Source organism: Dendronephthya gigantea, unplaced genomic scaffold, assembly GCF_004324835.1.
Source record: "Dendronephthya gigantea isolate DGI-Jeju-01 unplaced genomic scaffold, DenGig_1.0 000061F, whole genome shotgun sequence".
NCBI classification, from domain to species: Eukaryota; Metazoa; Cnidaria; class Anthozoa; order Malacalcyonacea; family Nephtheidae; genus Dendronephthya; species Dendronephthya gigantea.
This window is the reverse complement of record NW_021163071.1, coordinates 658,940-671,089: the sequence shown is the minus strand read 5'-3', so window position 1 is coordinate 671,089 and position 12,150 is coordinate 658,940. Positions and strand designations below refer to the sequence as shown.

The window sequence follows — 12,150 nt, the reverse complement described above, 5'->3', positions numbered from 1 at the left end:
TTTTACTACTATCTGTTTCGATTTATACATTGAGTATTTTACGCGGTCTCGGCATAACGATATTATCACTATTATGTACATTTTTAAGTGAATTACAACACGCATTCCTATTGGGGGGACGCCTGTTTTGTTCCCTGCAGGGAGTTGGTATAAATACGAGGTGTATTTCCCCTAGTGTGTTATAGTTCGTATGGTTCCTGCAGTCAACAGGCTCAACACGTGTGTCAAAAAACAAATATGGTTGGGGGACGATGATTCATTAACAGCAAAACAGCGAAGCGTCTAGTGTAAATACTGCTTTAAAATTAACATGAAGGCTAAAACAGAGGTTACTTTACTCCCTGAAGTGAAAAAGAATATAAGAGCGTTATTGATTTCCGCTCCACGGGGCCTGAGCGTGGAAGATATTGAGCATGATTATCATGCAATGTTAGGAAAGCCGTTGCCATTCAAACATTTTAGATGTAAATCAGCTTTAGAGTTTCTTAAGACAATGCCCGATGTTGTTAAGGCAAATTGGAGTAACGGTATTCTTATTTTAGAAGGTATTTAGCTATTTTTGTTACTATTTGTTTTCAAGTTGCAACTTGATATGTAGGTATTAATTTTGACTATTTTCTCGTTATCTCTCTTATTTGTTTATTTTACACAAAGGAAATAGTATATTGGTGTTTCTTTCATAATTGTTTACTAAAAAGTCAGTACAGGCAAATAATTTTTTTAGTGTAAGAATTTCAAAAATTTGTAAATTGTAATACATTTTTGTTGAAGCACAAACAATCTCAGTATTATCAGTTGTTAGTATTTAGTAGTGCACTTTTTGTATCAATCTTGCACTTTTCTTTAAACTTAAAAACATAGAGGCTTTGGAAAGGATTGTCATAATGTGAGATATTGACAAGAGATTGACAGCTAGGTTTAATTTTTTGCATGGTGCATATTCCCCCAAATTTCATTTGCATTACTTGTCCTCCTTAACTGGCTATGGGAATTCACCATTTAGCTCAGATAATTGAAATTAAATTCTGGTCAGAATAGCAAGGATTTTCCATCTGAGATTTCTGGAAAGTTTGGATTTTCATTATCAAATTAAGCAAATTACAATTTGCTTCTCTCTCTGACTGGAATTTCTCAATGCTGTTTCTTCAGGCTTTATATTTCGCATATATAAAAATATAGAATAGCAACTAGTGTCACAATCATGTTACCAGAGAATCACCCAGTTAGATGATAAGCCTCAAATTTGTGTAACATAATTTTCATAACATCTTAATGTAAAGATAGGTGTATTCTCCATTTTTGAATATGATGTCAAGTTTCTTTTCAATATATCATTGAAAATGTATCAACAAAAGGAGAGAACTTTTGATCCTTTCTGCACACAGCAACACTGTCCGATGCATAAAGGAAATTAAAGAATGCGAAATCTAGTATTGACTGCCCAGTAAATGTAGAGAAAACAATTCTTTGTTGTTTTTAACTAGGCATAGCAGATGAGAGTTCAAAACATATTGCAAAACTTGTGTCAAGGCAACAAGTCAATGCATCAAAGTCTCGCCGTATACACAAGGCTTCTATCAACACGAAACCTTTGGTTGTACCTGATAGCTTTCGGAGAAATGTAAAAGAGTTGCTAAGTGTGTATCCAAATGGTGTCCTTGGTTCTTCCTTCAATGAAGTGTATGCAAGACATTATGGTGAAGAACTCAGCCATTCTAATTTAGGTTTCAAATCAATGTCTATGTTATTGAATGCTATTAATGATATTGCAACAATTGTTAAGAATCCAAAAGGGGGATATAGAGTGTGTGCTGTTGTTAGAAAGAACAGAAAACCACCACCAGGTTCGATTTGTTGTTTGTTTTACAAATAAAATGTTTACATGTTTTCTTATATAGGTGTAAAGACTTTTAATTTAAAGTCCAATTTGTGCATATATTTTCAGGGAAAAAGACATCTCTTCTCCCTGCCCCTCCTACAAAGCCATCACCTTCAAATACATTGGCTCTAGGAACGGTATCTCAAAATTCTCTTTCTTCAAAAGCATCCCAAAGCACACCACATTTAAAAGCTAATATGCCTTTGTCAAGGACGGAATCACTAAAGTGTAATGCCCATGTAATACCTCACAAACGTAAACCCCTAACTGACCTGAACATGCTTCATGGCAATGTAAATACTAATAAAGATTATGTGGGTGAAAAAACCGCAGTTGAAAAAGTTAAGGAGTTTCTTGATTCCCAAAGTGGTGTCAGTGATTCTATGAAAGATGAACTTATATCTGTAAGTAATAAGCAATTTTAGTTGTATTATGTATTATTGACCTCTATTACCATTGAATGTCCATTATCACTTTGTTAAACTCTTTAAAAATGAAGTTTAAAATTTGGTTTAGAACTTTTTGACAGTTTGAGATTATACCATCAAGATTAGATATATAGGTATTATATAAGGGCTAGATGAGGGTTGTTGTATGTTGAAGAAAATTTTAAATTAGTTAAAAAAATGGAGTACAAATAAGTGTCATCGTGAACATCAGGAAAGTCTGGGTTAGTATAATCCCAGGATCTAGAGTGAAGATTAAAGTTGTGGTATAAAAATGAACTCAACCTGTTTCAAATTTAGGTCTTAGCAAAGAGGCCAAATGGTGTGTGGGCAGCTCGTCTTCCATTTGAGTTTAAGGTTGGACAATTTTTAATTTTTCTATTAACTTCATATTACTATATATATATAATTATATATTATTATTTATAATTATCATATTACATAATGCAGAGAGCAATAAAAAATTTGGTGTCTTAATCCATGTTTGACATAGTTTCAAATATCACCCATGGGTAGATCTAGATTGCATGACCACTAAACCTTTAATTGATTAATAGTAGCTTTTGAAAATGCAAATCTACTGTAATATAACTGGTGTATCTAATAAACTGACATTATTTATTAACCATTGGTTGACAATATACTCAGAGGTACTCTGATTCAGCTCTTAGTTTTTGCAACTGCTCTTGTCTAGGTAACAGTTTAATTTTAATAAATGCAATTGTGTTTTTAGACTTTGGTTGGCAAGGAACTGGATGTTTTGAAAATAGGATTTTATAGTATCATAGAAATGGCCTCAGCAATGCCAGATGTATTTAGAATTGAAAGGCCCTTCCCCAATGGTGATTGGCTGTTATTTCTTGCAGCAAAATCACGAAAAGGTAACACACAATAATGACTAAACATCTTTTAGGTTTATGAACTGCTTACCACAGACAAAAGATTCTTCTGACCTTTTCCCGACAATTCACTTTTAGATAAAAATATAACCAAGGTGTATGTTCCTGAGAATGCTATTGGTAAGGGTGTTGGTTATACTCAGCAGGGTCTGCCAGATGAATTTTATATTGAACTGTATGTTACACATATTCGATCGCCAGACTGTTTTTGGATACAGTTACGAAAATTCAGTTCAGAACTGGAAGGACTACAGCATAATATCAGGTGGTTAACTTGTTCATTCAAGTTATGAGCTGTTTATTTCCAATACAGTAATACTTACTGATATTTACCAACAATGATCATATTATCAGATGATTTTAGATATGTACCTTTGCTTGTGATTCTTCTAGTGAATACACAGATAAATGTCTTGAATCATTTAGTAATCAGAGGTAATGATTGCTTCTGTATTGTTAGGGAATTCTATAGTTCCAAAGAAAGTGCTCAGTTCATGGTTGATGACAGTTTGCTAAAATTAGGCCAGGTACAGTATCTCGATATGAAGTCGCTGTCACGGTATAAAACTTTATTAACATTCCTAACAAATATATTAAGAACTTGAAAGTTAGAAGTTCTATATCTGCGTGTTCCCAGGTGTGTGTTGCAAGATTTCCAGTCGACCATGAATGGTATCGAGCTCTTATTACAGCCACGCCATCACAATTCACAGTTGAAGTATTTTACGTCGATTACGGCAATTCCTCTCAAGTCTCCAAGTCGGATTTACGATTGATAAAGTATGATAATTGTTCATTGCTTTCTTTCACTAAGAATGTATTTGTTGGTCAGATCATTGCTAGATACATTATCACCTGTATATTTCGTCCCTATCCAAGTGACTTATACAAGGAATATACCCTCGTGTGGGAATCCCGTATCATCAAGGGGGGGTGACACACTCGTGGCAGGTCACACTCAGGGGCACACCCTCCTAAGGTGGGAATCGCATATCTTCAAGGGGATATGGTACATTCTCAAACCGGGATGGGACATCCTTGTAGGAGATGAGGCATTTGCTGTGAGATGATTCAACCTTTTGGGGGGTTGAGACACCCTTGTACTTTTACTGGCGGTTAAATTAAATTGCAGTCAAAACTGCTAGCGTTACAAGATAATCGACTCCAGGGTGGATTCTAGCCTGGGTAAATATGCGAAACGATCGTCAAGCTGAATCGTCGGATTAAGAGACTAAATTGACCATTTTGGTTTTCACTGTAGGAAAGAATTCTTCAAACTACCATCTCAAGCCATTAAAAGCAAGCTGTCAAATATCACACCAAAAGTGGTAGGGAGTCAAGTAATAAGCAAACTTCCTCTTAAGAGATGACTGGACCGGTCAGACCTAACTGACTATGCTTCAACGTTAAGAGAAGATGTTTTCATATTCTAAAATTTGGAGTACGAATCTTACCAGTCCGGGCTATTGGGAAGCCAAGCTTTTTATATCCAGCGGAACTCCTGTCTTAATTTTTTATCCATCTTTCAGACGCGATGGGATCCATCTGTTGCCCACAGAATGAACGAATTAACAGAGAACAAGGGATTAGTTGGCCTAATCACTGAAAGTGACAAAAAAGTTAGTCATGCTTTTATTTTGTAAAAGTTATATGTACCTACAAGTCAAAGAGAGGATTAGGTTACATGTCCCATTTTTTCAGTCATTTCATGTTTCACATGAAAGTTGTTTCACATTTCACTTTATTTCATTGTGATATCACTTTTTTCCCGTGAATATCCACTCGTCTACGATTGTTTTCGATTAACTTTGCTGTATTTACCTAACAATAATTACAATGAATCTTGTTGATGTTTTAAAACAATCATCCCTATTAAGACAATCTTTCAACATGTTGAAAACTAACAACCACATTTTTGATAACAAGTTTTTGAGACAAAAATTTGGACTGCAAACGTCATACCAGGCCTGAGAAATATTCTGGACAATAACTGAGAGCCATCTGTTTGAAATTCCTTCTCGTATCTAGGGTGACGTGTTAGACTTGTGTATTTGTGATACGAATGGTAACGATGATGTGTATATCAATGATCAACTTGTTCACGAAGGCTTTGCTGTATTTAAACAAGGTATGTATGTGGGGATTATTTCAATAAAGTTTGTCGGATTTGATTCTCTAGTCAGCTTTTTGATATTTAATATATACAGTTATAACATGATGCTTTATTTAAACGTGTACACAACATATACGTATGCAATTTATCGCATACACTGGTTTCGGAGTGGGCGAAGAAAAAGCGTTTAACATCAGAAGTTTAGAATTAATAGATGTTGAACAGTATTTCCATTAACAATGGGCATCTACTCTTGTTTATCGCTTGCATCACCCTGATCCTGAAGATCATCTCTACTACTTACCTGAATGCATCTGTATTTCCTAAAACACGGTTAATAGAAATCATCCGTGCTTATCATGTGGTAGTTTAAATTTACAAACCAACCTAGATTTATAATTGTAAGATTCTTTATTAAACATTATTTTTATATATTTAGCGAGTGGACGAACTACTCCACCAGGTTTACCACCGGCAGCACCAGAACAGCAACAATTGAACCAGCAAATTGTTTTGAACACGACACAAGCCGAACCTACTTTTCCAGGTACAGTAAAGCATATTGGAAAAGTTTCATTTAGGGGGTTCCGTCATTCAATCAAGTTTCAATGATCATCGAATTTTTGTTATTCAAATGTTAATTTACTAGCTGCATTAAATACAATTCATTGTACGCCAAATTTTCTTAAAAATGTAAGTCCCTGGTGAATTTTTATACATTGTAGTAAATATATGTAATGTCTTATATTTTGATTTCAGATTATTCTGTTCCACTAAACTTATTTACTGGCTTTCCATCGTAAGTACTGGAAACTCGAACATAAAACAGGAATTATCGGAGCTCAACAACATGCTTTCGAGTTTGTTTTTTTGTTTGTTGATCTCAATGTGTTTCTTCAGCTTGTTCTTCCGTCTTTTTTACCCCAGATTTGATTTTACGCCACTGTTGAACATGGCGCCATCCGAGCAACCATTACAGCAAGCACCTGAAGAAATTGCTCCAATCATTATGGATGGTAGTAAATCTTCATTACTTCATGGTTCATGAGCACCCCTCGAGTAGAGTCAAAACTTTGTTAGAAATGTTGTAGTATTATTACTTAATAGTAGTATGTGTACTTACTAAATTACTCTCGCATCTCTCTTCTGCTCGATTTCTATGAACTAGTAGAAACCTCAAGTTCATAATCTTATTTGTGTATGGAAATAGAGCGGTTCTTTTCTATTTCAGAGGAGAAACCAACAGCAGAAGATATTGAATTCATGCGTCAAGTTTGTGAGGAACTTTCTGACGTTCATGTCGTCGTGAAAGCGCTGACCCTGCCTGGTGATAAACGTGTTCATATCGTCAAATTCGAGGAAAAGCCTTATCTTGTTCGCTCGGAAATCTCTTCGCTTTTGTGGAACTCTGACATCCTACGGTCCAAGGTAAGAATTTGTTTTGCTTTTTGTTCGATTTCTTTTCTTACGTGTTTTACCCTTGGGATAATAGCATGCACACTTTACCTGCTGAGTAGTGTACGTAATGCATGAATAAGAATGCCGCCTTTGATAGGAGAAGCAAAGTTTTGACCTAGAAATATGACCTCATGCATGCATCTACAAAATATTGAACTAGATCTTAACAAAGATGCGAAATGTTGTCTTCATAAGCAAAGTATTTTATAATCTTTAAAGAAGATTTGATTATCTCTGCAGTAAACAAATGCTTTGTATTTGTATACCATAACGTATCATTATTCTTTGATTTTACTGTACTGTTGTCAGTTTTGAGCGATCTCTTGTATGAATTTAATTATTTTACACTGGCAGTTAAGAGATGCTAAAAAGTTGGTTGAAAAAGAAGTTATTTGCAGAGAAGATCACGAAGAACTATTTAATGAATTAAGAAGGTAATTGGCGCATAATGGTTTTAAACCACAAGTTTGTATAAAGCATAATTTCTGTATAAGTATAAAATAATTTCTGGGGTGGCTTTGAGGTCGATTAGCGATTAAATGTCCCCGAAAGCCGAGTGTAAGATTTATATATTTGTATTTCAGACTTAAAGTTGGTGACTTTGCAGATAGCGAAGAACCTAAGGAATACGCGTCATTGTTTCCGCTGTCTGTGTACGTTGTTCAATAATCATAACTGAAAATACCAAATGTTGCTAAAAGTCCCAGAAATATCAAATTCATTTTTCTCGACTCAGGACAGGAAATATTCTCTCTCATCGTTTTATTTCTTACTCCAGTGTTCCGGACATTCTTGAGACATTCAATCATCCGTCATCAGAACTTGTTCAAATGATAAAGAATGAAACCACTGCGTATGAGCGAAACCCTGGGACCTACTGGGTCGAGGAGGTAAGTTACACGGACACTGATATAAACATAACATGGCACGAATGTTTTCATTAACACCAAAATCCTATATTTTCGAGTACTCGTTTACCATTCTGGGTGTTTGAAAAACGAAAAACTAAACGATACTTCACATAGAAAGTCTTCTATAATAACAATTAATGATTGTAGATATAGCTACAATCTTGGTTGCATTTTTCAAAACGTCTCTCTTCATATTTGGTCCCGGCGGAAATTCTGCTCAAATGTTTGAGATAGCTGGCAACGAAGGGGATACTATGAATATTCCGTGATGTACTGACAGTATAAAAATGTTTTTCTTCTAAAACTATAGAGCGATCACAATGAGGGAACAGACGATTCATCTCAGGTACAGTATATTATTTTCTCAATATTATATTTCCATATCAGTATGCTGTGCGTCTTGTATTGACCCTTTCTCAAACAAATTTCTTTTGCGAATAAATTTTTTAAACGTCAAAACGTCTGCATGAATTTTTTATTTGGATAGGGTGAACCAGACAAGGAACATGATTTGGAAGAATTAAGACTAGCCGAACAAGCTTTGAATTTTGCGAGGTATTGTACATGTCATCATAATGTAGTTCTCTTCATCAACCAGGTCATGTTAGAAGTAAGGGTTGTTTTATGTGGAGGGTGGCCTGGGAACCATGAGTGAGGTTTGGGACGAAACTATGAGGAATGTTGCAAGGATCAGATAATTGTTAGTGCAGAGGTAAAAGACACGTGACGCTGCATTTTATATAAAAGAAGAGCTAATAACTTTCTAGACAAACTTCTGCTGTTCCGTCATAGTTTCAAAGGCTCTGTCTCATTCTCACTTTCTGCAATAATTGGATTTGAATCTTTTTAGAAAACGCATATTGCGTGCCATGACAAACGTAGACCTAATCCCATCTGAGGACACCGTAGACGAAGCTGCAGATGTTGAAAGACGCCTTCTTCACATCCGGGAATTAATTGCGGCAGCGGAAATCAGAGAAGCAGCTAAGGGCACTGAGGGATCGAAGGAGACTCGAGTAGCACAACAGGATAACGTCATACGCCAAGATATTGTTGGTGACGTGTCTAACAAGGTATTTCTAAATAATAATTTTTTTAAATCTTTGCTGCAAACATTGATATTTTTTCGGGGAAAAAAGTTAAAAAGACAAGTATAACCCTCTGCGCATCGTATAGCATATGATACACTAGCTGGAATAGCGTTCGTTTTTATAACACGGCGATGGTCTCAATTTTTGGAGTGAGACTATGCAAAAAGAAAAAAGTTTCTTTACCTGATGGCGATTGTTCCACCCTGATTAGATTGTACATATATTTGAAGGAATTGTTTGCTCAACCTGAACAACCATCTGCTAAGCCTGTTGGAATTACTAAACCTGAAATGCGCAGATCATCACCTGTTTTGAATGACACCCCAGCTGGTCCACTTACCCAATACCGAGAATTATCCACATCAACCAATAACCCTAACACACCCTCATCTACCCCTCAGAACGCCAATATCCAAAATATGTCATCCGGGCCGTATCCTGGCTTACCCGCATCTACCTGTGCAAATCCTATTCTAGACACATCTATGCCACCTTTATTCTCCAACTTTGACAACCCTATATCTACTCCTATAATTCCAAATATACCCACATCAATACCCCACAATCCCACCATGCCCAATGTTACCGCTCCAAACACTACACAGAACAATTGTAACCCAGGAATTAAAAAAGGCGATGAGCTGGCATCTATAATTGAGCCAGATGGAAGAGCGATTGTCCCAGTTGCATCTATGGTGAATCACCAATACTACACTGATCTAGCTCAGTCTGCTAAAAAGACAATTGATAAATTGGAAAACAGAGCGAGAGCCCAAGAGGTCCAACAGCAGCATTTCGATTCAAAGAAGAAGTCGCGAAATTTATCGCATCCTAACCCACGTCATGTCAATCAACCATTGCTAGGATTGCCTCTTTTTATGCCTAGTGGTCACATGGCCCATAATATTAACTTTCATCCAGGAGCAAATATAGGACCACCCAATATTCCGTTCCAAGGGTTCTTTGGACCATTTCATCCGATGATCCCCCCGGCACCCATTTCTGATGTAATGCTTTTTAATGGCCCTATGTCTGCCCCAGGCCTTGTCGACAACTCTCAGCTGCTCTTTCAGTATGGATCGCCATTTCCAAATCCGAACCGAAGTCAAAGATAACGTTTATGGCGTAGTTTGATCTTTGATTTGTTGCGATTGCCTGTACTCTCAGGTTGGCTATGTATTGCAGAAATTTAAATTGTGTTCTGTTATGTTGAAGTTCACTTCAGTGGCGATGAAACTGGCGGGTGATTCGAGACTCGCGAGTGTGTTTCGTGTATTATTTTAGCAAAAGGACTGATGACCTTGTTCAGAATTTTAGCCAGGTTAATACCAAGCACTTTGCGTCACCTTTAATGTTAACTTTCGGGGAATTTAGAGAACGTATAATTTCCATTTTGCTATTCTATTTGAAGTTTTTAGATAAAGTGGCATTTGTTTGCGTTGCAAACATCTTCGTAAAACTAAAGTGCATGCAATAGCTTACATTGAAGTTGTGTTTTAAATAGAGATTCATATATATATTTATGGAAGGAACTAGAATTTTGTATATTTTTAAAGCTTAAAATTATAAGATTATATATACTTATAAATACATTAATAATGAAACTTGGTAATAAAAAATCAGTGAAGGTCGAAAAATCAGGTCGAATATACAGGTCGAATATGGTACATAAACATAAATTATATTGTTGCTGGTTGCGCGAAGATTTGATTACTACGCATGTGCCAGTTCGTTTATTCGGCTTTATAGCTGAAAAAATGATACAAAAATATCTTTATTGATCTTCATGTTTCAAAATTCAAACGTATCTTTGATGGTGGAAGATCGTTTGGTTTATCAGCAATTCATGTGATCAAACCAATATGATTTGTTGGCAGTAACTTCTTCAGTGATTATTTTATATTCAGATGCTAATTGCATGTAGTTAATCCAAATATCTTCATTATGATGATTTCAACAAGTTTAGATATAGTGTGGAGCGGTTACTTTTTGCTACTAAGTTTTCTATTTACGATATACGGAACTACACCAGACTTAAGACTATTGTTTTTTAAGTACTGTTATTTTACTTTGTGTTGTCTGAATAATCTTTTCAGACCCGATGACGGTGTTTTTATCGCCTAACAGTAAATGTGACCTTCCACGGGAAATCATACGTTAACGCTATTTCGTTCGTTCGAAAATATCGTTCGTTATCCGTTCGTTTGCCGTTCAAACGCTTGAAGCGTTCGTTGAAACGATTTTCGAGATCGTTCATCGTTCGAAATTGCCCGTTCGAACGCTTAGGAAAAAACGTTTGAAAATTGGTCCAAAAGCGTTCAACCGTTTGATTTACCGTTCGTTGAAACGTTTGCCGGAATTTCGTTCAATCGCATTGGATTTAGTTCAACATATTAGATTAAACATTTGCAAAGTTAAAACTTTGTAGAAGAAGCGCAGAATGTGCTATACAGAAATGCTCCCAGAAACGTATTCAGTTCTTTAGTAGAAGGCTTGTAAAGGAAATAGTGAGGTTATATCGTTTTAGCCTAATCGAATGCTATTTTGTGCGCTTAATTCATGTTATGGTTTATGCTTAGCGTCATGCAGACATGAAGGCAATTAACATTCAGTGCATGCAATTATTTCATTAGCGTCAAATTTCACGTCGTAAGCTTTCTTTCAAAAATTTATCGTTATTTGAATTTCGGTAATGCACTAAATGGTTAGAATTTGTGCTTTACTATACTTCTGTAGCTTCCATAAGCCAAATTTCACCGCGCGCACAAACAACGTCGCAAGCCATACATTAGCATTACGAGCCATAATATGTCTTGGCAAGGTGCTAATTAAGTTGCATAATTGTCGGAAGTCTCTAAATGTATGTAAACACACAAAACCAGATTTTAAAATGAATTGAGGGATTTTGCGTGTTACATATTAACATCGTACTTGTAAACCATGTGCATGTGTATATAGCTAATTTATTTACATCTGATAAACTTATCTAGCTGGGCCTCCTTACGAAGCAGCTACTGATTAAATCTATTCAAAATTGATATAAGGACCGCATCCTAGCCCCTAGGACGGACATTTCAGCTTGAAATTCGTTGTTTTTAATGCAGTCTGACATAGCTACAAATTATACAACAATTGAAATACCCTAGCTAATATTTGAAGATATAAATACAGTGCCCTAACGCGCGTTCGGTAGGGTTACAACGAGAACTAAAAGATCCCCATTTATTGGGGGCCAGGATAGATAACGAAACATCATAGTATAAGCAAAACGTGATTTATGACAAACAGTGAATTAAGGGACCCCGCAGTACCAAGTATACCTCAAGACCCCATCCTCAGCTCTGTTCGTTACG

The 12,150-nt window shown here is 36.0% G+C and overlaps 1 protein-coding gene across 2 annotated transcripts; it reads left to right on the top strand.

Annotated features, from left to right (window-relative positions):
- The first annotated feature begins 202 nt into the window (after positions 1-202).
- LOC114530338 (tudor domain-containing protein 5-like) lies at positions 203-10,322 on the top strand. Of its 2 annotated transcripts, none has more exons than XM_028551949.1 (22): positions 203-545; positions 1,485-1,844; positions 1,946-2,283; positions 2,626-2,682; positions 3,059-3,206; positions 3,303-3,489; positions 3,685-3,751; positions 3,862-4,004; positions 4,486-4,552; positions 4,754-4,843; positions 5,253-5,352; positions 5,777-5,884; positions 6,097-6,136; positions 6,265-6,353; positions 6,569-6,765; positions 7,150-7,229; positions 7,380-7,448; positions 7,574-7,685; positions 8,017-8,052; positions 8,194-8,261; positions 8,557-8,779; positions 9,028-10,322. In XM_028551949.1, exons 1-22 carry the CDS (start codon positions 311-313, stop codon positions 9,910-9,912), a joined length of 3,699 nt encoding a protein of 1,232 aa, XP_028407750.1. In that variant the 5' UTR covers positions 203-310; the 3' UTR covers positions 9,913-10,322. The 2 variants fall into 2 exon arrangements, with proteins under 2 accessions (XP_028407750.1, XP_028407749.1); XM_028551948.1 differs by having other exon boundaries at positions 4,486-4,564.
- Positions 10,323-12,150: the final 1,828 nt, after the last annotated feature.